This window comes from Megalops cyprinoides, chromosome 3, assembly GCF_013368585.1.
Source record: "Megalops cyprinoides isolate fMegCyp1 chromosome 3, fMegCyp1.pri, whole genome shotgun sequence".
Taxonomy (NCBI): domain Eukaryota; kingdom Metazoa; phylum Chordata; class Actinopteri; order Elopiformes; family Megalopidae; genus Megalops; species Megalops cyprinoides.
The window spans coordinates 6348682-6375802 of record NC_050585.1 but is presented as its reverse complement, the minus strand read 5'-3'; the positions used below and the strand labels follow the sequence as shown (position 1 = coordinate 6375802).

The 27121-nt window shown below is 40.7% G+C and overlaps 1 protein-coding gene across 1 annotated transcript; it reads right to left on the bottom strand.

The window, feature by feature from the left end:
• Nucleotides 1-8007: 8007 nt before the first annotated feature.
• zpld1a (zona pellucida-like domain containing 1a) lies at nucleotides 8008-13946 on the bottom strand. Its single transcript, XM_036525706.1, has 10 exons — nucleotides 13841-13946; nucleotides 13118-13338; nucleotides 12421-12602; nucleotides 11858-11930; nucleotides 11309-11406; nucleotides 10272-10352; nucleotides 9886-10057; nucleotides 9487-9589; nucleotides 8884-8913; nucleotides 8008-8183 (listed from the first exon to the last, which is right to left on the bottom strand). Exons 1-10 carry the CDS (start codon nucleotides 13944-13946, stop codon nucleotides 8008-8010), a joined length of 1242 nt encoding a protein of 413 aa, XP_036381599.1.
• Between the last annotated feature and the right edge of the window lie 13175 nt (nucleotides 13947-27121).

Sequence of the window (27121 nt, the reverse complement as noted above, 5' to 3'; positions counted from 1 at the left end):
GTCAGTCGAATTCAAAGACTGGCTGCTTTTGATGAACACCAAGGTGAAAATGAAGAAGCTGACAAAATGCATCGTGTTCATTCTCCCTGCGTACGTATCTGCACGTGCATAAAAAATTGCAATTAAAATCAGGCAGTCACTGTGATAGTGTCCTCTGTGAGTTTACAGATCAAGACCAAGAGCGATGTGATAGAGAGTCCTCAAACGCAAAAAATGAGGTATTGGAGAACTGTACGCACCTTGTCTCTGTCACTTCTTCCCTGGACTTTGTAAGGTTATCCACTGCCTTGCAAGTCTATGGGGACATATGCTGGTTTTATACTGAGAGCAGCTCACTGGGATTGGACAGAAACAAGGTCAATGCAGTTTGGCGTGGTCGCTCCAGTCCACTTTGTGGGAACAATTCACTTTTGTGGATAAGGTGCCATGGACCTTCCCTGAAGGCAAATGCTGAAACCCAACACATCACCTTCAAAGTCACAATGGCCAGATGGCTTTGTGATTTTGCTTAAAGTACAGATCCCCTTGGCATTCTGATATGAAACTTAATGAAGTAAGCACTGGTTCCTTGGGGAGCATACATAATACCCCGGTGGTCTTTGTTTACGGTCTCCATAACAATACCAGTGTGGCCTTTATTTCGACCCAAAGGTGATCCTGAGAACTCAAATGAAGTCTTAATCTGATAACCCAAGGGTTTTTTTTTAATACATCAGAAGATGTCATTGATCTTCTGTCATTGCACAAGAGTTTCACTTCTGAAGTGAATATGCATGTTTTGTAATAAATTATGATTGTGTCCTTGAGCTATTGGACTACGACCAAATATTCATCTTTTAACAAATTGAAGACTTTGACCTTCTGTGAGCTGTATAACCCTTAAGCTTTATGAACATTATATATTTTTGTAATATTTTGAAGTGTTTTGTATTTTGAAGGGTTCCTTAAATAGAATATTAAGTGACAGGAGGCTGTTACAACCCTTATTTCATTATAGGTATTAGGATGCTTTATATATATATATATATATATATATATATATATATATATAGAGAGAGAGAGAGAGAGAGAGAGAATTGTTATACAATTTAATTTCTAAATAGTGACCACTGATTATTATTTCACATTCATAAGCCCTTATTACATAAATTGGTTTTAAATTTACACTTATTTTGTAAAATTAAAAAATCAAATGTCAATGTTATTGTTTTATTATTGTTTATGACTAAACATTACTAAACATCAGAGAGGAATTATATTACCAGTGCCAGAATAACGGAAGACTTGACAGGTTGATGAGAGTTTCTCAAGCTACTTTAACTGACACCCAAATGAAAAGACCAATTTACCCAGAGCAAACACTTCTGTTATGACACTTACTTTTTTAAACCCTCATTAAAACTAATTCAGCTCATGGGCATTCTTCTCATTTTTAAATATGTATCAAAAGTAACAAGGGGACATTTCAGCAGTAGAGAGTAAAAAAGAATACCATTATTTGTTATTTAGAAATGTGCCTAAAGGTACCTTTGGATAACTGTAAGGAAAAACTTCCACCATTATATTTAATCCTTATATAGATATTATCATTATCTGCCCCAACCATTTCATTTCAGCACCAGTTCATCATTCACAGTGTTATAGAATAAGCTTTACTAGCTTATAGACCTGCCCTTTATTTTTTTCTCTTTTTGGGTTATGGGGAAAACTGTAACATTAGCTACTTCCTCATGTACACTCAAGAGGTGTAGATGTTTCAGTACTAGCTCAGCACAACTCAAGCTCATCAATGCCTACACATCACTCTGGTCTTCAACACTGTCTGCTCATAAGAAATAAGGGCTTCTTTAGGTTTATTCAGTTGATTATCAGTAACCAGACAACCACATTTTCATTTTAATAGACTCGTTCATTCTAATATCTAATGTTTGTCTTGAACGCCTGACCTGTTTGGAACAGGAATGGGGTCAACATATGTAGAACCGTGATAGGCTGTAATAAAGCCAAGTTGTTTAGTTTGTTAGTTTGATTTGTGTTGATTAGTTGATCTGTCAGTTGTTGATCTGTTTTAGTGGGATTACATACATGGGGCTGACAGTGGTCATCAGTGGGGTGACATACATACAGATGCCAGTAATTATTATTTAGCGTGACAGGCAGGAGAAGAGGTGTGTCCATTGTGGTATCATAGAGTGGCGTTATAGAAGTACGCCATTATTTTATGGTGTAGTGTGGTTACGAAGGGAAAGGATTTGCTCCTATCCTGCCGGTTGAAGAAAATGACTGTTTTCCCAATGGTTAGGGAAAAGGAGAGGTAGATTAGATTGATTTAGGGGTGGGAGGATGGAGAGGTCGGGCTTCTGAGTTGTTCGGTAGGTGATGGTGCCTGTTTGGAGCGCAGACAATGCCTTATAGCCCAGATTCGAGTTCAAGCCTGGGCTGTGTCATTACCTGACAGCAGCTGGGTCTCCACAGGGGTGGGATGTAATTGGCTCCATTCGGCTGGGTTTGGGTGCATTTTTTTGGGCAGGGTCCTGTTGTCATGCTGCTCAGTAGTGCCCTCTTGTGACTGCAAGTTCCTACGAGCCCCTCAGATGACATTATTGGTTTTGCTTATCCTCCATTCAGACTTTGTTCTCCTGGGGCATACTGTGAGATTTGTTGCATAAAAAATAGCTAGTAAATGAGAGTATATCGGGGGATTCCGATCAACCTGCTATAGCACTCCTGCACAAGTGCGTATGAGGTTTTGGTGAGGCAAGCTTTATGTGTACAGTTGCTGAATCAGCTCGTCAGACAAAAAGGGAATAGATGTAAAACAAAGTTGGAGAAGTCAGTAGGGAGGCAGTGGGAGGGAGAGAAAGGGATGCTGTGACCAAAAATGTAATATAATTTATTTGTAATTGATTTCCAAAAGTGCTGGATTGGTGGGCAAAGCCACGGGGAATGGAAGTAGTTGTCCAGAACATTGGATGTGCTATATGTGCATGTGTCAGTCTGAGATGGTATTCATTTTTATTATTTTTAGTTTATTGGACACATTTTCTTTCAAGGCAGTTGAAGTGTTATGGTTTACAGTGATTTACAGAAGGCCTTAGCTTTACCATATATTCATAAATGGGCCAGGAAATTTAACAAGTATAGTTTCATTAGTTCTGAAAACAGAATTAAATTCATTTTGTCAATACAGAGCATATTGTGTCTTTAACAGCATTCAGCAAATAACTCACAGAGAATTCATAGAAAAGGCAAGGATATTTTATCACTTTTGGATTAGGTATGCTATTCACATAGCTACATTTTAAAATCATCATTAAATTACCCTTCTGACAGAGGTCCACCCCTCTTGACTGAAGCCAGTGTGCATAGCCAGTCCTTTTCAAAACAAACACATTCTGACTGTTGGACAAAGTGATCATTATCATTTCCTTCCTTACCTAATGTCATGTACAAAGCCCGCATTTTCACACTTTGTCGGCTTATACTCAAATTTCCTTCGCGATTAACAAAGTATTTCTTATTCTTATTCTTATTCTTATACTGTCAGATATATTCAGAAGCAAATTTAAGAACATTTCTCCAGGGCGCAACAGTAGTACCCCATCTGGGAAGCTAACCCACAGCCTTTGGGTTACAGTCCCATCTGTTAAACCATTATGCCGCATTGTTGGTCTTTTTAAGCTGTATTTGTACGGATACCATACAGTATCCTAATACAGATAAAGATCATTATTTCATGCAGTCGTTCTCATGTTTCATTATGAATGCGGCTCTGAGGACCATAACTCTACGGAGTTTACAGATGTCAGGCTGCTTCCCCCTTTTATAAGCGTCAGGCTATGCGTACACGATGCTGGCAGGATTATTTCTTGCGTCAGAATCCACAAGAGGTCCGAATTCCCACAACAAGCAATTTCTCTATTGTTCTCCCTGAAAGCAACAGTTGGGTGTAGGTCTGACAAAAAAGCTTCTCTGTTTCACCTCAGTCATTAAGGCTTAGGCTAGTATTATGCTGTGTGAAGACAGCTAATTTCAAAATCCCTTTTGAAAAGATACATGTGGATACAGTGTAGGGTTGGGAGAGATGGCTCTGTCAGGTTTACCCGAAATCAAACCCACATGACTCTCATTTAAGGGAGGGGGGGGAGGGATAGGGTGTGGCCAGTTACACTAATCAATTTGAATGCTGTTCTGACAGATCTGACAGTTCTGTTCCGCCTGGGCAGTGAGAGTGCCAATTTTTCAACATCATCTCTGTCTTGGAATGAGCTACGAAGAGGAGATGTGATACTGTCTTTTATTTTGTTATGTTTTTCTTTCCTGGACTCCCACAACTGTTGGCTAGCTGCCATCACAGCAGGAACCCCCCTGATTGTTTTTTTTTATTGTGGAGATTAGGGATTTTTGATTTAACCCACGCGTCAGTTGTCCAGGCCCATTTGTTCTCTTGTTCTCCCTTTATTCTCCTCTGCATGTGACCCCGAGGTGCTGTGGACGGTGCCAACCGCTCAGTAACTGAAGTGGCTTTCGGACTGACAGCTGAATGGGGGACAATCTCAGCATTTAATTGCTGTGTTGTGTGGACAGGGTGCCACTTCTTCTTTTCTCCCCTCAGCTATAACTACACATGGGTTCCCTGTCATCGGCAGACTCACACTCTCAGGAAGTACAATGATTTTTATACCTCGCACTGGAGGCTACGAGATCAAATCGCTGCATTTGTCCACAGCGACAAGCACATACGCTTATCTGGCTCTATGTGTCAGGTTTTTTTTTTTTTGGTCCTTTCTTTGTGAGGAATTCCAGTTGTCAGGGAAGAACATGATATTAAAAAGCCTTAGGTGGATTTTTAAATGGTCTTGCTGAGTACTCCTATGCATTGGGAGGGTGTAAAGGAGCAACTTTTAAGTGAGAGGGCTGTGAAGCTCTGGAAGGTTACAACCCCCAGCAGCATTTCCAACTATTGAAAATGCTAATTATCTCAGTTTGGGACTAAAGCCAAAGCGGTGAAATCAAGACAATGATTAGTGGAATATGATGGTTAAGTGTCCAGCTGGAACAAAAGCCTGCAGCCCTCCAAGGCCAAGGGCTGAGCAAGGAGGGGTTAGATCTTAGCACTAAGAGAGGAGGACATGCAAAGAGGACGCTTGAAATGCCAGGCTTTCAACCACATACTGTTTCAAACCCTCAGTTCAGCCATTCAAAACCTCAGTTTACTCACTGATACTCTCAAATTAGTAACTCAAGGAACCAGATCAAAAATTTGTACATTTTTAACCCTTGGTTTATTTAAGAGAGGGATGAGGGGTGAGAATTTAAGGCTTGAGTGAATTAAAAGTATTTTTGAAATTAAGCATTACATAAATGCAGTTTTCTTTAAGGTCTTTATGCAATTGTACGGCGGCGCATTGTATTCAAAGTGAGTTCTCTCAAAAGGACAGAAGATCTCCTGTACTTCTGTGTGCAAAGCTAAGAAAAAAGGAGCATCTGCTTGGGTAAACTGTAGGGTGACAGGTCCACATCGTATGGTTAATGTGTTGCATTGTGTCATATCTTGGTCAGTCATTGTTGTCTGCTGTTCTATTAGCGGGTGAATTTGAAGCAGTGGTAATATGTAGCAATGTTATATGGTAACACAATCCTGTCCGTGACAGCTGAGACACTAGAGCAGGAAAAGGATTATTTCAATCAAGGTCATGTCAAAGGTTTGGGCGGGGGCCACATGGAAGTGCAAAGTTGCACAAAACCACGAAATCCTTCACGAAGACAAATTAAGCGATAATGGCAAAGGCTTCCTGAAGCAACATGTTGGTCTGCCCTAATTGAAATTTCATGAGTTTTGCCACATATCAGCGTGTCGCCTGAGGGCCCTTGTGCAGATGCGAATCGGCAGCCCACTAAGACCTGACCACATTTGCACTGTCGCTCAGGGTTCAGGAAAGCACACACTTCGAGGAAAGGAAATACAGTGTATTATATTTACATAGAGGTTTTGCATTGCGTGTCGATCACAGATTCCCTCCATATGGCCGGTGCCAAGGATGACACATGAGCTTTGCTGAATGAGAGGAGAAGAAGGGGCGTTGGCACTGGGGCACAATGTCAGAAAACTATGGCGACGAGCAAACAGGCACACATAAACAAACGCAGTGTGCACAGAGTAAAGGTCAGATTGCATATCTCCTTGCTGCTCTAAGGACTCATGAGAGACTGAGCTGGATCCATCTTTTGTGTTCGACAGGGGGGTCCACCCAGCACTTCGCTTCTGAGGACGGCTTCATTCTCTGAAGCCACAAAGATCACCGTGCTCCGCACTGATTCACGGTATTGTTTCCGCCACAGCACCACCTCGAACAAAAAGCCCGTCTGTCATCGTGATACGATAAGCCAAAATTAAATAAATCATTCATCCATCCGTCAGTGTTTTTTTTAATGAGAGAGAAAGAGGCAAAGCCCTGCAATGTTCAAGCACACACTGTTAAAACAACCTCTATCCCTGTGTTGAAAAAAACTTCTAAGGATCAGAATAAAGAACATTACCTTTTTGTGACCAATATCTGTAAAGGACAAATCAAAGGTTAACTAGAACCAATAAACGTTTAATAAATGTCTATAATTAACACGCTGAAGAGGCACAGCTGCACTTCATTCTATTTTTACTGTTTTGTGTTTGCTTGGCAGGCAGTAAGTTTTATGGGTCGAGACCTGTAAATTTTAACACTGCAGTCTGTTATTGAAGATCCAAGTCTGTTCATGAGGAGACAGAGATAGTTAAGCACTTGTAGAAACTTTGTGGCAAAAGGGAGGGAAAATCATTAAAAATCCACAATAAAGTAGTTAAACTGTTTATTGTAAAATACTGCCATGTATGCACATGAACCACTAGTGCAAATTTGTGTGTGTGTGTGTGTGTGTGTGTGTGTGTGTGTGTGTGTGTGTGTGTGTGTGTGTGTTCCACGTCACTACATGCACCATGTCCTATAGTTACACTATGTAGAGAGAAGATTCACAGCCATAGAAGACACTAGCTAGATATTTATGTTACAATAACATAAACTCCACAATCAATGACACACAGACTTAATTTGGACTGATGTTTGTGCAGTATAACACATGACGTACCGTTCAAGGTCAAACAACAGTTCATCTTCAAAGTAAGATTCCAGAGCCACTTTAACAGCCACTTTACAAAAATAACATTATCACAGTAAGGAATAGAGAATGCATAGATTTGTATTACCCACAATTTGTAACACAATAATTTTTTCAAAAGAATAATCTTATCATTAAGAGTTACTTTAATTCACATAAACTAGTAATTAAAGAGTATCAATGACAGTTATATGTTTAAACTAATAATCAAATTTTCAAGTTAATTTTTTCATTCATTCTAACCCCTTAACATAGTTGTCTGTTTTTTCAGCTATTGATGAAATCTGACCTGATAGCTCTACATGTGGGTTGCTTTATTTTAATTCATTTATTTCATATAATAGTGTGTGCCACTGCATTGTATTCCAGAGTTTCTTTGTCATTTCTGAAAACAGTGCTCTGCTTACATTGTACAGTACCCTGTAATATACTCACTTATCAAGAAATTGGCTTTGAACCAGTTTATTGTACATTGTATATGTTCCTTCAGGTAACTGATCCTACACCCTGCACTGGAAAGGCCAATAGCTGAGGTATTGAATTAATGTTACGTCCTACCCACTGATCTAGGTCAGCTTTATGATATCAAACGTTGACAATGAAATACCTGTATCAAACAATATTCTCACCTGTTCTTGGATTTAAAACAAAACCGAAATGAAGTATGACATGACAAACATATAAAAAAAGACAAATGGTATTAATGCTTGAAGGGGCAAATATGCCATTGATTTTTTCCAACAGGACCGCATACTTAGATTCCACGTGACACTGTTTTCTAACGTCCCTCCTTTCGAGGGCTATCTCTCTAGGGGGGTGGATCAAGTGCATCTCGGGGTGGCAGAGGGGGGTGGGTCAGTTGAATGTGGGGTTCCTGACGCCCGACAGCGTGGCTGGGCTCGCCCGCTTGCCCCGGAGAAGGATGAGGGAGAAGACGAAGAAGCACAGGCTCATCACGCCAAGGATGATGATGCCCGAGATCAGGGCACTGGTCACCGAGTTGAGCCGGAAAACAGGGCCGTTCAGCTCAGCTGCATCGCACGAGGGAGGGGGCAGGAGAGACGTCAGTCCAGGCACACGCTTACATGCAGCAGAGGCCCTCCATATCCATCCAAGGATGCACATGCATTTACATCCACAAGTATGTGCAAAAACATGCAAAAACACATACACACAGAAACATGGACAAGCACACAAGCTGCACACACTGCATGCCCCTGTTTAATTCAGCAGGTGCAGTAGCAAAGCAGTGAACATTGTCAGCTACCCATGTTCATAATTTTTACTGCCAGATGTACCACCAGTACATCTGTGTGTGTGTGTGTGTGTGTGTGTGTGTTTGTGTTTTGCTTATTGATCTGTACAGAGGGATATTGCTGCTGCCTGTTGGATATCAACTTTATTTCCCCTGAGAAATAATAACAAATTTTCAGTGAAACCTTGATTGCTTTTATCAGAAAGTCTGGGACTAGATGAATTCTCCTGAGGGGCTCTCTCTCTCTCTCTCTCTCTCTCTGTATGTCTGTGTGCAGTGTGTGTGTGTGTGTATGTGTGTGGTGAGTGTAACACACACACACACACACATACGTTTACAGCTGGTTCTGCCTACCATCACCAAGGGAAACTGGCTTTTGAGGTCAAATTGATGAAGTAATTTCATACTGAACACTGTTGTTGAACATCTGGTCTGCAGTCTGTAAAAAAGTTGAAAATGTCACCGAGTGGACTTACCCAGCTGGGAGTTGTTGGTTGGAGTTTCATCTGCAAAGAGCAAAAAGGAGACTGTAATTGACAGCATGCATTTGGCTGAAGTTACCTGCCACACTGCCAGAAACATAGGGTCAACAACCTCCAGATTTACTTCGAAACCGTACTCAAAGACATCGGACATATCTAACAACACACCCCATTGTAACTGCCATTAGTGAATCTCAGTGTTTACTTTTACCCATATTTAACTGTGAAGCCCGCCTCCAAAGGAAATATCTTTTTCAAGAAAGGATGGACAATGTAGAAGTTTGTAATGTGATATGGAACCTGGAAGGAAAACCTACTGTGTGAGCAGGTCTCTAATGGGTCTCAAATGCACTTTCTCAAGTGTGCCATTCTCCCACACAGCATCGTCACAGTGTACATTACTGTGAAGAGGGGGGTTTCAAAGGTTCCATTTCTTATGCAGACAGCCGAAGGAGAGTTGTGACATTTGGATATGATAATGGTGATGGTAGTTGGTGGTCGCTCGCTTCCACACAGGCGCTGAGTGAGACCCCCCCCCACCTAAGTGGAGTGAGACAGATGGATGGAGATGGGAGGAAAGACACAGGAAAAGCGTACCACTGCGTGTGATTATGGGCCCAGCAGTGATGACCGCGTTTTCAGAGGCAGAATTAGATTCGGTTTTCCCCGAAACATCACGTTTCTTTCGGCTGCCACAAATCTGGAAATATAAAAGCAAATAAAAATTGTTTTTTTTTTTTAAGATATTTGTGCGGGGTCAAGTAACACCATGTGCACAAGCAAAAATTAACTTACTTTTTGTCATTTGTTCATGAATACTCTTGACAACACTTCTTGGGGTCTCATTAAAGTATTTTTCTTCCCTCAAATAATGTCAGCAGAACACACATAAAGGCATAGTTTTTCGCTAATTTAGACATAATGGGCCCATAAATTGTGTGCACCCTGTAAATTGGCCTGTGAGGTTGATGACGGTGCCCTGTGCTCTGACCTTACCGGCATGAGCAGAGCGCAGTCGTCCACCCGGCACAGCTTGGTGACGCAGTGCAGGAACACGGTGGACATCTTCTGGTTCTTGTGCTTGACAAAGCGGAACACCTCGAAGGAGAACCGGCCCATTTGGCTCTTCCCGTTCTCAAACACGGTGGTCTGCGGGTCTTTGTCACAGCTGTTTCATTAGTACAGCAGAGAGTCAGACTTTACAGGGCCACACACACACACACACACACACACAGACTGCCGCGTTCACACACAGGCACATGTGTGCGCACACACCCAGACACGCACACACAGACAGACAAAGAAACCCAACAGGTTAATTGCCTGAGATTTGTGAGGTCTTAGGGGTGCAGAGTTCTCTGAAGCATATGGAATGACTGTACCTAAAGAATAAGTCATAGCGCAGCTCGTCATTTGGGTTCCCAGAGGGAGTGGTGTAACAGTAGTCCATCAGAACATTCCATCTGTGGAGAAACAAAGTCCCCCCCCCCCGTCAGGGCCATTAAAGCGAGCATGTTTGAATAGAGCTCTTCCATACAGCAGGGCAGCGGGTCCCATTCTTTAACATTCACGACTGGCGCCTCCTGCCCGCCAACAAGGACAGTCATTGAGCTCGGACTTTTATCTTTCAGGCTGTTTGTGCTTGAACCTGTTATGCACTCTGCCATCTGCAGGGACATCAGTGAATGGAGAGATAGGTACAGGTGCACAGAGAGACAGGCACTTAATATTGAGGGATCGTACGTGTCTGCCTGCCTCTGCATAGTAATGAGCTTGCTCCCAGGGACACTGACTGTTCAGCCAGCACCGTTAGGTCCAGATTATATGGATAATCCATTGTGGAACAGTAGAATATTTTAAGTGCTCAATGTAATTTATAAAAAGTGTTCAGTAGCTGCACAGCCAGAAAATCTAGGGCATGGCCTTCGTGATGGGCACTGGCTACTGCTGGTTCATACTGTATCCCAGCCAGGCCACTTTTCAATGTGTCTTTCGCTGCAGTTTTGCGCTCATCTTTAATGTGTGTTGCATTTAACTTAAAGTTTGCTTCCATTTTAGCTGAGTCATTTACACAGCACCTTGGATTGCTGTACATGAAAATGAAATTCTGGGAAAGTGTTTTGCTGGACGCTCTAGAAACATGTAGTTCAGTCATGTAAGAGCTATTTACTTACTTTTGATTGGTTCTGTATATCCAAATAAACACTTTCACTAAAGTTCAGTCTCAAGTGTTTATCAATTTTATGCTATCAGAGTGTAATTTCAGCATACATGTATATCTACTACATGCAGGTAATTGTAATATGAACAGCTGATAACTTGGAATGCTTGGACATGTGCGCAGTGCAGAGTAGACATGGCAGACAAGGCGTCAGGAAAAGGGGCAACACAAAAGCAAGGCAAATGCAGGGGAGGTCACCTTCTGTCCAGATTGGTGGCTTTCACTGCGGCGAACACACGGGTCTTCAGGGTCAGACCGGCCATCGGGATTGCCAGCTGCTGGGCGTACGTCGAGTCCTTTAAAAAAAAAAAAAATTAATGAGAAAGCCTCCGGCATGAAGTTTTGCTTTGTCTTCAACCTCTGTAATCATTTTCAATTCTGCTTTTTATTATTATTTTTATATTGACTTTTTGAACACTTTGAATTTCCATTTCATATTCCTTTCATCCACATGAGAATATTTTTTGCCTTGTTCATTTCAATTGTTTATTACTTATCACATAAAATCTCTTTCTTGTGCCTTGCCCAAATTTATTTGGCAAGGTTGATGTGATGAAACTGAGATCGAGAACCAGAAAATGAAGAATTTCAGATCTTTAAATATTTTGGCAGTAATAACAAACATGAACAAATGTTTTGCTCCCAGTGGTCTGTTATTTGTGATTTACATATTTATGGTTTTCTTTTGAATATAGTGGGAGCCTTTGCAATTATCATTTGCAAATTTATTCTGAATTCTTTACTCACATTGTAAAGAAGTAAACTCAAAGTGCTTATGAAAGTACCATTGCTGTCCTTTACAGATATTGCAGCAGCTGACCTTGAAAATAAACACAGTGATAAAAGACATGATAAATCCATTTCATTAGCAGTCGTATGAGCTCAATTATGAAGATATTTGCATAATGAGTTTTGGGCTTTATTTCCAGATACGTTTATAATCAACGGTAGGTTAATTGAAAAAGATAACAATTTGATACACATTGTCCTTTCAGAATACAAATGAGTTGATTATGCTCTATGTGTGTTTAAACATGAAAACTGCAGTTTGCAGGGGTCTGACATCAATCACGGTATAATAAAATAAAGAGGATTATATAACATAGAGACTTTCCTCAGTATATTTTTTTCAATCCAAACTTCTGACTTTGTGAATATTGAGGAAATATCATATTTATTTTAACAGGAACAGGCTGGATCCTCTGGTTCTTGGATGGATCATCTCAGTTTTTCAGAGACTGGCTGGCATTTATATCCTGCTATAAGCAGGGGGTGTGTGTGTCGGTGGGAGGGTGTTTTGAAGCACTTACGACGCGAGCTGAGTGTTGTTGACCAGGTATTCCAGCGGGTAGCTGCAGCTGAATTTATACAGTAGGCCCGGCAAATAGCTAATAATAGTGGGAGGGTCTGGCGTGTCTATGTAGCCCGATATGTTCCCGATCTGCACCAGGGAGAGGTTCCCATAGGCGTTCATCCCCTGAGCCGTGGAGACCTGCGAGAGAGAGATATGGCCGGTGAGTCCCCACTCTGGCATTGTATGGCCCATTCCCACACAGACCTGAAATCCTATTAGCGGACAGGCTCGTCATGATAGCATCTTCATTGCCATTAAACTAATGCCCCCCGCACCCCACTAATCCCCCCCCCCACCTGATCCTCTAATCACCGCCGGAGCCGAGAAGAGGCACTCCTGAGCCCAACTCATCACTCAGCGAAACTCGAAAAATAAATCCCTCTCGCTGAAAAAAGTCCCTCCACCCCCCACCCCCGAATCATCTGAGATTAGGGTTTTAAAAATCTATGCCGCAACCACAATTACCGTTGTTTGATTCAGGCCAAATACAGGTTGCTGATTTAGGACAGGCAGATATAGGAAGTGCATGTCTGTGGCTGTGTTGAATTAGCTTTAGCTGCACTGAGCTACAGCCAGTGGGCTGTAGGGGGGGGCGCCAGCCGGGGGGGGGGGGGGGGGGGCGCATTCGTGGCCGAGTGCCGCAGACCGCTCACCACCAGGTTGTTGCCACAGGACTCCAGCGTGTTCAGGCTGATGCTGAAGAGCACCACGGTGGGGAAGGTGTTGTTGTTGATGAATCCTCGGCAGTGGGCGTCCCCGTGCCGGCCGTTGAGGGCCAGGTCGGTGTCGGTGTACCCCGAGAACAGCACGGGGCAGAAGTTGATCTTCAGGGTGATGGTCTGCACCCCGCAGTACACACTAATGTCCCTCTCAGCTGGGGAGGGCAGAGGACCACATGCAGAACTGTCATTGTACCCATAATTATAGTTATTCCCCATTCATTTGACTGACACTGCAACGCAGAGAGCCTTACAATAAAGGATACATTCAATGTATTTTGTAAAAACTGTAAGAATGAGGGCATATATATAGAAGAACACATAGCCCATCAGAAATAATGCATGGATCAAGGCAAGGTAGATGTACAACTATGCAGATGCAGGCATATACCAAATGCTTAAAATGATCTTAAGAAAAACCTTCCCTAATTTCAACTGTCAACTGAGAACCATAAGAGCTGGCATGGGAGCAATATAATTATCACACAGCCCCCCGCCAGCTCCTGTTTTCTTATACAGAAGCAAAACAGAGTGAGTTTCTATAAGTGAGTTTCTGTGAAGCTCTGACAGAGCAAAACACTGACCAAACTGATAAATCTATTACATCTGAAAAGCAGATGAATTGAAGCCAATTTGTTTGGGTTTGGATTTACTCACCAGGAAACCTGCTGTGGTAGTTAGCGTCGCAGTTGTATCCATTGAACTGTGCACTGACTGAAACAGTCTTACTTATGAAGAGAAGAATCAGACATATCCGTTCCATTTCAGCACCTCAAAGACATGCAGAAAAAACCCTGCTGTCAATCAGCCTCTACATATTGTTCCTTTTTTCCACAATTTTTTTTCATTTACACAGCATGTCTTCTGAATTTCCAAAGATTTAAACTACTGCAAATGAATAACATAACATGCCATATATAAACGATGCTCTGAAAAATGTGACAACCCACGTAAATTAGATTTTTGAAATTAGTTTGTCAAAGACTAATTGAATTGTATGAACTTTTCCAGTTTTATTCTTCTAATGGCCAGGAGTGCAGAAAGGGTAACAAAAAATATATATCTGGGTTATCCAAGTTTTTCTAAGACACCCACTCAATGCTGATTTCAAAACAATGAAACCATTGCCAATCTTCCTTCACGCCTAAGGCAATTTATGCAGAGAATAGAGAGCTATTATACTGAAGATGTCAGTCTTTGCTCTCCACACATCTTCTCTCCAACAAAAAGAACCGCTGTGCAAAAAAATTGTTTAATTGCAGCTGAATTTCCATTCATTACTTTAATAATGTGTCCTTTAATCCAAGGCCAAAAGGCTCATTGTATTTCAATAAAAGAAAACAAAAAATGAGCCAATCATTAGAATTAGCAACAAAATTAGTCCAATCCCAGTACCCCTGCCCTGTATTTGATAACTTCATCTTATCCTGTGGAATAATAGATGTCACCTGCATCATCAATGAGTCGTCTCTCTATTGCTTTAAAACAAATTGGTTGTCAGATTTTGCTTTGTTTGTCATCCAAAAGCCTCTTTATTTACAAAAGCCCTTATCATCATCAGATAAGCCTTGCTGGGAAGAGAAAACGGTTAGGTATGATGGAACACCTCGGCAGCCCCGGCCAGCTCCAGCGGGGTTTCCCTGTCCAACTGCAGGAAGAGGTGTTGCGGGCCACGGCACAGGACTTGGTAAATCCCCGACACTTACCCTGGTCCCGTGAAGCCGGCGAGAGTCAACGGTACTCCATGTGCTCCGGGCCGCTGCATGTGATTGAATGGTCAGGGCTGCATCCCTACAGAACAACTAGAAACATGGATTCTTTGAGGGGGGGGAAAAAGAGAAAAAAAAAACATAGGGATTCATTATTCGAACACGTCAACAAAAAGGGCTGTCCGGGAGAACATGGGAAAATCCATCAAATCTGAATGTGTTATACAAATCTTTTCACGGGCCCAGAAACATGAGCAGGTTTTGAAGTTTCCCACTCATATCTTTGCTGCTTGATCTCGCTCTGTCAGCGCGCACAAACGCTTGGACACCGCATGAGGTCCTTTCGGGGTGAAATTATCTTTTCATCAGTTGCCGGGGTGAGCCTGGCCGCTGACTGAGGCGGCCTTTCTCCCTGCCAAATGCAGCCGGGGCCCCGGGCCTGAGATCGTCTGGCCACTTTCGGGGGCTTTGTGTCTAAACGGCTCCATCAGCACAGGGCCCACGGGGCACTCCTGCTGGCGAGGATGAGAACACAAAAATTCGCTGCCCTCCGCCACTCTCGCAGACCGGGTGCCCTTTCAGTCCCTCACCTCCGCGCCCCCGCACAACAGCCTGCGAGATGCGGCACCACAAAAGCAGCCCAATCTCACACACAGTAGGATTAGGATTAACTTCCACAGACCTGGGTGTATGGGAGGATACACAGTAAAGGACGGCATTTCTCTTTTTTGAACTGGAAATATCAGCAGCGTTAGTAATCTGTAATGCTCATCTGTCAAAGTGTAGTCACATTAAAAATTGACAGCTCGAATGCCTTTTCTGTTTGGGCTGAATTTTGTTTCTGTTCAAAAACTGATGCTTGCTCTGGTGTTTTCATTACACCTTAAGTACTTAATATTTTGCCTACAGCTGTGAAGCTGAAAAAATGAATGACAACATACAAAGACAACAGAGCAGACACCATTAATGTTTCACGATAATAATCAAGAGCATTGTCTAAATAATACATCGTGTTTCATGCCTCTAAGAGCCCCGAAGACTCTTTTGTCAAGAAAGCACTGCAACAGCTGTCCCACAGAAATCATATTTGTGTGTGAACGTTGAACCAGAGAGAAATGTTGGTCTATGATTGGCCAAATTGGGTAAATTCTAGAGTCATAAGATTCTTGCCCCATCAGACGCATTGAATTGAGTACCAATGTAGAAATGTAGCAGATATACCAGCTAATAAGATTAGAACGTGGAGATGGTTAAGTGTCACCGATCCCCTTCCTGAAGTGGAATGGACTGAAAACATACTTGCACAGGTACACCAGGCACCATCTGCTCCAGGCTGCTGTGATTTCCTCTCAGGTTCATTTATCAGTTTGACTCACTCTTTAAGACCTGAGGCACGTCCATGCCTCTCCCAGGCTCAGTGCACTCCTTATCTCCTCCAGTGTTCTGAAGGACAGTGTGCCACAGTCACAATTACCAGTGTCACAACTTACTGATATTCAACAAAAAAAAAAAATGCAAATCAGATTACTTAGGAATCCAGCTACATTCATCCAGACTGAAGTCCCCCTGTTAAAATCAATTGGTTCTGGTATCTTCCTTTTTCTCTTTGTCCTTTTCACGTCCATTGTTCGTTGGCCTTGAGTTATGGAGTGATGACCGCAGACTTGGGCTGTCAGAGGTCCAAAGTGGATGGACCCCTTCTTGGTTCTGGGCGCGAATAACATCTTCCTTCTTCTCTCCAGGACCCCAGGCTTTCCCCAGCCCTGTCTTGCATCTTGAGTCCAGTCGTTCAGACTGTGGGAGAGCTGCATCCAAAGGAGACGTTATATGCCGCCTTTACTTGAATGAACCCTGGCAACAAAGTGCTGGAAGAAGCCCAAAGAGGGCATATAGTGCGTGGATTCAGAGGGCCAGATAGCCATCACCCGGTCTTAGGCTCCAGCTCATGTCATTCTTTGATTTTTCGCAGCTGCATTTCTTGTATATGCCGAGCGGCTCGGCGCGCTCCTTATCAGCTGGAAACGATCTCAATTTATGGAACAGAAGCAAATTAGGACCACCGTGGAAGTCAAAGATGCTCTGTGAGAGGCTTTCAGCGCTTCACAAACCTATTCCTAATGCCACTTTCATTGACTTTTGTCTGCTTTAAAAAGACTTGAAAAGTTGAATACTATTTAAAAGGGGGGCACAAAGATGCATACAGCGGCCTCAGTCATTGGGGGCCTAGTGCGGGGGGGCAGGGGGGGCATTTGAGTTTAACTCCAGGGTGCGATACTAAATCATGAATGCTCTTCCAGCCTACGTTTGAGAGACACACGCAAAGAAGCTGTAAGAGGATCATAAAAAAGATCACAGATAAGATCCATTCATTGTCCCCACAGAGGAAGCTTTTACAAAAACATGACATGCACAATAGAGGTAACATCATGATAGCAAGAGCACAGGGTAGACTAGCCAATACATATCATTTTAGCATTGTGTACTTAGGGTCAAGACCTGCTGATAACAGTTCCTTGAATTTAAAAAGAAGTCAAATATGCACATGAACACATAAAAGGCCTCTGTAACATAATACAAGAACTTTACGCAATCCAACATAAATACAGACTATATATAATTGCATTCATCCTGATTTAATTGGATAAGTTTTGGATTTTGTTACTTGGCTCAGGACATGACCTTTTTCTAATCTCAGTCCATGGATCCAAATAATGCTATGTTTGAAAACGATGAACAATGATGCCCACCAGATAATCTATGTTATTACATACTTTTAGATGCCATTTAAGAGATGATGGGGCATATGCATAAAACTGCCCAGTGTCTAGTATCTATCTGATATCTAAATCACCTTAATAAGAAAGCACTTCATATTTATGATAATCCTCATCTAATCCTTCTCTGACATGCATTACTCTGACGAGATCTGTTTTTTGGGGCTCTGGTATTTCTGAGAGGGAATTTTTAAACAAATTTTCCTGACATGATTCAGTTTCTGAACTGCTTTTGAAGTTTAAAACACAGGTGTTCAGCTGGATTGAGGTCTGGAGATCGGGGTGGCCAGGTGAGAACATTTTATTTTGTGCTCTGTTTCTACATTTTTACATTGTGCTCTGTTTCTACGTTTCTACATTTCTTTGTAGATATGAATGAATACTTTCGATCATTTTAATGCAGGAATGTGCGTTTCAGCCAAGCTTATTCTTCATAGGCAGAGGGAAGTAGGTTTTTGGCCAAAATGTCCTGGTCTTGTGTTGGAAGTCATGGGTTTCACTTTCCATCTTAGCATGGGCACCAGGACCCATAGATTCAAAACAACCGCAAACACAATGGACCCCCAGCTATATTTGACAGCTGGCATGTTTTATTTTCCCAGCATAACCTTCACCTTTTTTACATGAATCAACATGATGAGAGTGTCCAAAAAAAACTCAGTTTTCTTTTCACCTGACCATACAGCACAATTCCAATTGCCATTCAATTGGTTGAATTCAAGGTGCCTCTTTTTGTGGTTTAACTTCAGAAGATGCTTCTACCTTGCAATCCTGCCATGAATGCCACCTTCATTCAAACCACTTTAAATTGTACTTTTGGCACTTCGTATCCTGAGGATGCTGCTTTATTTTGTAGATCTCCTGTTATTGCCTTTAAATTTGCCTCCCAACCCACTTGTCTCACAGCACGTTGTGACAATATACACTTGCGTCTTCCTGGAAGGGTTGTCACTGCACTGGTAACCTTGAATTCCTTAATAATAGACTCTACAGTGAAGAATGGTAGAGAATGGTCAGCTCTTTTATAGCCAGCTCCCAACTTCTGGAGGTCAATGAGTCTGTAGTCTTTGGAGAACTCTCTGGACTTTATTACAATGAATTCTGCTGATGAAGCCCCTCTGTGTGTCACGCCCTTTTATACCCCAGGGGAACAGGAAGCCTTCAGATGCCTCTATATTGTTCCAGAAATGTCCATTGAACTAACAAAAAGCAGAATATTGGTGTTTTTAATTGAATTTTATTTTTTAAAATACTTAAAGGTGTAAACAAATGTCACACTGGTGTTTTCAATATTTTGTGAACAATTTTAAGTTTAAAGTTTAAAGTATGACATTTTAAAAAATTAGCCAAAACATACATCTTGATGATACATTAAGTGTTTGTTCCTATTTAATGAGGGGTATGAACAAATATGGAGGGCGCTGTACTGTAAATAATAGACTGCTGTGGAAAAGTCTTAGACATGTGTGAGAGCATCAATACGTGGATGTATGCATCATCTTATGTGGATGAGATCATTGTAGAATTGAAAGAAACGCATCTAGCCAAATACCAAGTATTGCTTCAGTGTTCAAGGTATGGTCCCTGAAGAACTGGAAGACATAAAGGCTGTCCAGGAAGCATGGGCCTTTTGTACGGATAACACAACTGTAAGAGGCCCCTTAAGTGATGTATTGTGAATGTACAGTACTACTGTTCTAAAAGTGGAAGGGGACTAAAAGGATGAAATATCTTTCATTTCTTTTATGGGTTTGAGCACAAAACAGCATATATATGCTTTCATTGTCATTTCAAAGGAGATGGCAGTGTAGCAGCAGTTGTATTAAATTACAGAGCAAATCATAAATGTTGAGTGGAACTCTATAAAGAAACAACATGCATTATTTAAGGTCTGCTGAGCCCAGCGACTATAAAAAGAGGGTAGTAGTATAAATTGAGCTTTTCTTCTCATACCAATAGGGTTTCTTTCACTGATGATTTCTCAAGAACTTTCAGAAAAATTGTCAGCTCCTAACAGAACAAAGAGAGAGAAACATGTGGCCACATATATAGTGTGAGTATGTGTCCTTGCTGACAACATACAGCTATAGCAGAATACATGGGCCCGCTGCTGAAACACAGGGATGAAAAATGTCCGCCTTCTACGTGAATTGAGTTTGGGTGTGTTCTGTTGTCTTCTGCAACCCACTATATTTCCATAGTTACACATTCATTCTGCTGATACCATATCCATTAGTGGGGACTAAAAAAGGTATGTGGGTCAAGGGGAAGTTATTGTGTCTCTTTTAGACAGTATAATCAAAAACCCACTACTGACACAGATAGTGGACGGAGACAATGCCCTTATGTAACATTTTTTTAAATCTTAAGTTAAACTGACAGTAAAATAGGTGATCAGTCTTTAAAACAAAACTGGAGCTGGACATCCATTATCTGAGGTGAAATCAATCTAGACTGTGTGTAAGAATCAAGTCTGTCTCTGCTTGGTTTGAAATGGGGAACCTGCAATTACCTTCTTTTGCACAGTGAAAGGGTATTTATTTAGGCCATTGTTGTGTGAAATGTCATCACTTGGCTAACGTACAAGCGTCACGCTTTATGTACACTATGATTCACAGTGTCCCACAAGAATTCCTGACTTCAAGAAATCTTTTTGTTTCCATAGCTATTATTTTCGAGATGATGTTGTTTAGAAAAGGGTCTGTTCTTTTACCATTATGAAAATCATAATGCTTTACTGTTTCAGACAGATATTAAAACCACAGGGAAATCATGTTTGTTACAGAGTTGTTCTTTAGTTGTGTGATGGATGTTGTTAAGACATAAAAGACATTCTTAAGCATGTCAAAATTTCTACAATAACAAATCCAATATTAATTAGTAACTAAAGTATTAAATTTAGTTGAAATTAAAGAAATACAGCATCACTTTGCTGCTGAACTTTCAGTCAGGTAACTGAACAGATATATTGATCATTCAACAGTGATTTTCAAGTTCTTTTTGTGTGGATTGCAATAACTGATAACAGTGTGATATACCAATAACATGTTACATTTTTACCAAAATATATATAATGGATGGTGAAATGTTTGAAGGGAAAATATAGTTGTGGCATAAAGGACATATGCATCTTTATTTTCAAATGTTAAAAAACACAAGAGGACAGAAAATAGAAGATAATGTCTAACAACTACTACCAAGACGTTCACAGAACACTACACAAAATGCTGACCATTGCATGTTGGTGGATCTGTAAGGAGACTACGGCGTTATGACACAAAAAATGTATGTGAGAAAAACACGACTTTTGTGATCCAATGATCCAAATGTTATAACTGTGTCATTCCCTGAGAAATCAAAAAGCGTGGGAGAGACAGACAGAAACAGACAGGGGGAGAAAGCGGGCTCATGAGCTCAGCTCCTGACAGAGTGAGCTCTGAGTCAGAGACATGAATGGGGCCCCTCACACAGACACTGATTGTCAATCACAGTGATGAATCCTGTCACACTCAAGTGCTATATTCTGCATCAGGGCTTGAGGGAGGACGGAGACAGCACAAACAGACATCCTGAGAGATGGAGCAGCATTTCCATCTTGGAACATTTAATGAGACTATCAGATATTAAGCACACACTCTCTCTCCCTTTCACTCTTTCTCCCTCTCTCTTTCTCCGTCACACACACACACAGGCACGCACACACACACAAACACACACGTGAAGCCATACAGTGGTTCATTAGCAAATGGGATCAAATGACCACATGTCCATAGATATATGAAATGTATACATGTCCTGAACCCATTATTATCCAGATCCTATTACAAATCCCTCCCACTAAATGACCCACTTGACATATATTTTGGCAGAAATTTCGAAATGTTTTAATTATGTTTTTCATATATGTTCATTATATGTTTCTTTTATTGAAAGCAATCAAAAAAGCACACACAGTAAAATGTCTCTAGTGTCATTCTAATGTCACCGTGATACAGCTGGATGTTTACATTTAGTAGCATGTGGTTTGTTGTTTGTCCTTGTGTATTTCAGATCAGTTTCAATATGTGCAAAACCCTTTAATGCCCTATGAGTTTATTTGATTTTTTTTATTAAATTAGGTGTATGGTATTCTGGAACCAACCACCAGTATGCAGCAAGTCATAACATGTACATTCTTTTGTATAACGAATATAGACATCTGTGGGGGTAGGGTACATGATTATCTGCATTACTCTCTGCAGCTGTTGTGGGAAGTTGTATCAGATAAACAAAACCCATGTTCATTGATGAACTGATTACAATACCACAGCATTGCTTGCATCAACAGAACTGTTTTCCACGATTTCCACGGCAAAGCACTTCTCTGCCCACAGTGCAAGTTGGGGAGCTTCATGCCGCATTGCTGGTGATGTGAATGAAAGTATGTAATTGTCCCTGCACACCATTGTGCATGAGAGAGAACTCCTTTGTGAGACTGCTCAGACAGGAAAGCCCTGCAAGAACTCCCAGGTGGGAGAAATCAACAGGATGCCTTATTGTTTCTGTATGAAATACAAGCCTTTGACATAGAGAATAAGTTATTCAGAGCAGAGGAACACACCTTTTCATTACTGTGGCCGCACAAAGAACAAAAGTCAAAGGGCAGCAACTATGCGATCCATCGACTTTTTCCAGTCCACATCTTTAAGGAGCAGAGAAAGAGAAGTGTTGCTAAATGCTAAAGTCTTGAATTTTCATTCGCAAAGAGACCAAAAATCTCATTCTCGATTATTGACTGAGGAATGCGTTCACTCGCAGTATGCCTGTCCTACACTTATCAAAAGAAGTAGAAAAGTACTGAGGCCAGTGACACATTTATTGCATTGTTGACATTTGAAATCCACATTCTGAAAATAATGCTGTCTTATACCTTAGGGAGAATGTTATTTTTTTTTCTTTGTTTATTCGTTCATTTCAATAAATGTTTTTCATTACAGAGCAGAACGAAAAGGTAGAATGAAAGAACAGTCAACTCCTTCAAAAAGTTTTTGAAGTCTTCCAGCTCTAGATATTTATATGCTGATTTTTTTTTCCTTGTTGTTTCGGTGCCTTGGCGTGTTTAGACAAGCAGCTGTTATAGCACACTTATAATCCTGACTGACACAGACCAGGATATATTACTCCAAATATATTTTTCCCATGCGTATTCCCCCTTCACCTAGAGATGCCCTTGATGTACAGGCAACAATATAGCTGATGAGAAAATCTAACAACACTGGGGAATACTCATACTGAAGTACACTGAAGGAAACAAGGCTTTCCCACTTCTTTTCCCGGCACTTGGTACTGTAGGTATGACCAGTAACATTGAAATTACGTGAACAAAATGTGGACAATAGCACTACAGTGCCCCCTGGCGTTCACAGTGTTTAGTGCACCAGAAGTAGAATTTACTGTCCTGCGCGTTCCGGGAAAGGGAGGACACTTGACATGTAAATTAAGTTGACATACTTACTACATATAGTTCAACCTCACCCTGAAACTGATGGACTTTTGGGCTTTGTGCTTGTTTCCTACATTAGCACCTCCCCTGCAGCAGCCATTGCAACAACCTGTTCATTTCCAATGGCATTTCTTTAGTATTCATGTACTGTGTGGATGATGTTGCTCCAAATAGCATGGCTTGTTGAGCATTAGTCTTTATATATAAATGTTCAAGCAACAATTGTCTGTTGGTCTGGAGACTGAAATACCGATAGCTAGTCCAGAACATTTTCTTTTATTTGTAGTTTTTTTGGATTGTTGTCATTCTGGGATTTTTTTTCATCTTGAGTCTCTGAGCAAAGGGGGACCAGGTCTTTAGACACCCATGTCCACACCTGGGCATATCTGAAAACATCTTTCTCTTGTGTCTGTCAATGGCACTAGTGCAACAAGATGCTAATAAACCTCAAAGTATGACTGATTCATCTCATGAGTTTCATCTTTTTACACCAAACATGTTTCTGATGAGGCTGTCCACACAGCTCAGTATCTGTGTAATCTGAAAATAAAACATTTCTAAGTGTCATTAAAATTCAGTTTGCCAAACCTGTGTCATTTTTTTCTTCTTTTTTTTTCCCTCAGGTTTCTTACCTGAATCTCTGTCAAGATTCATGCAAACAAAATCTGTTGGTAGGTTCTGAGACATCATAAGCCGAACTCATAAGCGGCCAGCGATACTATAAGGAACAGTCTCAAATCCTGGTTTTTGAAATTCACCCCCTTCCACACAGTGCACTCCAAGGTCAAGCTGAGGCACTGACTCTTCCAGTAGCCTTGAACTTCTTGCTAATGGACCCTGTTGTAGAATTGGCTGGTTCAGCTTCATTTGGATATCTAGATATAGTTATAATTATGAGTATCTTTAATGAATAGACATACTACTCATTTGAATATACATTATCAATTATATAATGTTTATTCTGAATTACAAACAGATGGCAACAGTTCACTTTCTGCTTCTGAAGATTTGTCCTACATAAATTAGAAAAGAAACATGCAGTTCTTCTGTTGGAAAGCTTTTTTTTTTGGCTATCTATTTTCTTTGAGAGGCTAATTTGTCTTAAGTGTGCATGATCTTTCAAGTATGCCCAAGACGTGCATATGTAGAATCAATTTCTTAGAAACTTTCTTTCATTTACAGTCTGTATATTAATGCCTATCAGTATTTTTGTGTTTCTTAAAAAAGTTAACATTTCACTGACAATGAGGTGATTGACAAAAAATATTTTTCTCGCAATAATGTATGCACCATCCACATGCAAACATTGGTTAAAAAAAGGCCATGTATGCAATTGTCCAACTGCATACAGCTTATTGTCCTTTATAAACCGCATCACTGAAGTTCCAACAGAGAGGCAGTCACTGATGGAATGGAACAGGTCTGCATTTACCATTAAATATACCTGTAATTATAGGTATTGGTCACTAGATGGCAACCTAGTAAACATATTATATCACCTGTGTTGGACAATGTAGTGGGATGTAGCTGAAATGACCATAAGAAGACTGGAGGATTTGTGACTGTCTAAAATACCATAGTAGTTCTACTAATTTTTAAAAAGTATAATTAAGAATTATAATTATAGTAAGGGCAAAATGCTTTGCAAATAGCTTGCGATTTTAGTGATGTAACTCTAGAATTGTTCTTGTGTTTGTGGTGTCTTCTTGTTGCATGTCATTGCTTGTGTCAAACTGGTATGTTTTGTTTTTGTATGAAATCAAGTGTCTTGCATGTAAGACAAATTCTTCCAAATAGTTTTATTAACACTTTATCATTAACCTTCGGATGTCCTGTCTTTTTAATTGCCAGATACGTTTGTTCTGGAAACATCAGCATACTACTGCAACTACAATTTGCAATTTGTATACCTGCACAACTATGGCAAATTTTATGAAAACAACTTCTGTAATTACCTGTGTGACACCAAAAAACATACATTTTCTGTGAAGGTATTCGTGCATTTGAAGAACACAAAAATTCTAGAGATTCCATCATTTAAAAATGATGTTACCAATGACTTTGACCAAAGTTAACAAATACTCCTGCTCTGGGTAAAGCTTTATAATTATCATTTGGAGATTGTTAACTGGTGAAGGCCATCCCTCTCAGACTAAAAAAAATACACTTGACCACTTTCATGGCTATTTTGCGAAGCTCAAGGGTCTATACCCAGCAGGACTGTGAGACAATTTGTCTTGGAGCTTGGCATTCACATGTATAGACAACTACATAAATACATAAATTGTATGCCCATATTTGCATTGGAGCTAGTCGTTATAGGCCTTTACCCATCAATTTCACATTATAAACATCCTGTTTTGGTGCTTGATTTTAAGAGGTCCATATTAGATAGATTGATTTTTTTTTATAGTTTTTTAATCAATTTAAGTAATTTTAAAAACACTTTTAATTACAGTAGATTTTAAGAAAATTGCCCACTTAATCTGTATTGGAAAATACAGCTACAGTAAATCTGAAAGTCTGTAAAGCATCAATATCCTGACCAATGGCTGTCAGCAGCCAGTGCGTCTGATTTGAAACTATTCCCCTGTGGCAAATTGCTCCAGTTCCACTGGCTGGATACAAGCAATGCCACCAAAACCAGGCAATAACATCCGCATTATGAGCATCTTGACCTAAGAACCCAGTTAAAAGCCTGAATTAAATGGCCTTTAAATTGTCTGAATTATGAGCTTACGGTACAGTGTAGTCTGGCCCTCTGCAGCCAGAGTTTGAAGCCAAATTATAACCACCAGTTTTCCATACACTTTGTATTTCACTTAGCTATGCAAATGCCGCCCCTAAGGCCCACATTCCACAGATATCCTTCACATCCTTTGTAACTTTCACAGATGGAGTGGGATCAATATTGCCTTTATGGTCTTCACAGGAGACAGCAAAGTCTGCATTCAGAAACCAAAGGCTTGCGCTTATTCTCCATTGGTCAACATCCTTAGCTCACAGCCACACATGAAAAACCATGGACTGATGGCCTACAAAGTTCTCAAGATAAACTTTTGCAGCATTGGCATTAATGAACTCACAGGGAGCAGACACCATCCTGTGAATTGGCCCTGATGTTTACCGGGTTTGTGTTTGTGTTTCCTCTTTGGGCTAATACTGTTTGTGTTCAATCGTGAAATGAAAAGAAGTCTGGACTACATCTCCGTGTGACCATTTTGAAAGGTATCTAGGACCGAAAGCACACAATTAGGAACTGACCTGGCTAGGTTCTATCATACAGGTTGCACTTGCTATTTTTACAGCTATATCAGATGTACATAACACCTCTGCATAAGATGTCTCTGAGGATACATTTATTATGTTTAGAACTGACCTGGCTATGCTTTAAGTTATATCATACAGGTTGCACATGACATTTTTACAACTATATCAGATGCACATAACACCTCTGCACAGGATGTCTCTGCGGATACATTTATTATGTTTCATCATAATGCATTTTAAAAAGTAACAAGTACATGAGTGCATTAAATCTAGTATACTATCAGTTAATAATGTTCGCAATTATTCTGTTCCTTTCTCAAACGTACTTAATTATGTTAACCATAAGTTAAATCTCTTTGTGTTCGTAGCCGGTTCTAAAATTGTTATGAGCATATAGAAAAGTGGCATGTATTAAAATATACTGTGGTGCGTAGCACGGCTGTTTCACGCTGACACATCTGTCAGAATTGCACTTTCCGTGATCTGTGCTAATTGTAAACACAGCGCGTTTTTTTTTTTTACCGCAAATGATTCCTGTTCCGCTACATTCAATATTTTTGATCTCTCCCCAACATTCCTGCACCGCTACATTGTAGCGTCGGTGTCAAAGCTTATCGCGAAATTCATCACGTTCGTTTGGTTGGACACGGTATGTCAAGTGAAACGCTACCATCCAGCAGCCCGAAGTTCTCCGGAACGTGAA

Bases quoted from the DNA above. Each gene is read 5' to 3' on its own strand.
- zpld1a (XM_036525706.1), bottom strand. From the start codon at position 13,946: ATGGAACGGATATGTCTGATTCTTCTCTTCATAAGTAAGACTGTTTCA. The intron at 11,931-12,420 runs GTAAGTGCTTCA...TTTATTTTCAAG, and splicing joins AACAACACTCAGCTCGCGTC to GTCAGCTGCTGCAATATCTG. The intron at 8,914-9,486 runs GTACGCTTTTCC...TGCTCTTTGCAG, and splicing joins GCCCATAATCACACGCAGTG to ATGAAACTCCAACCAACAAC.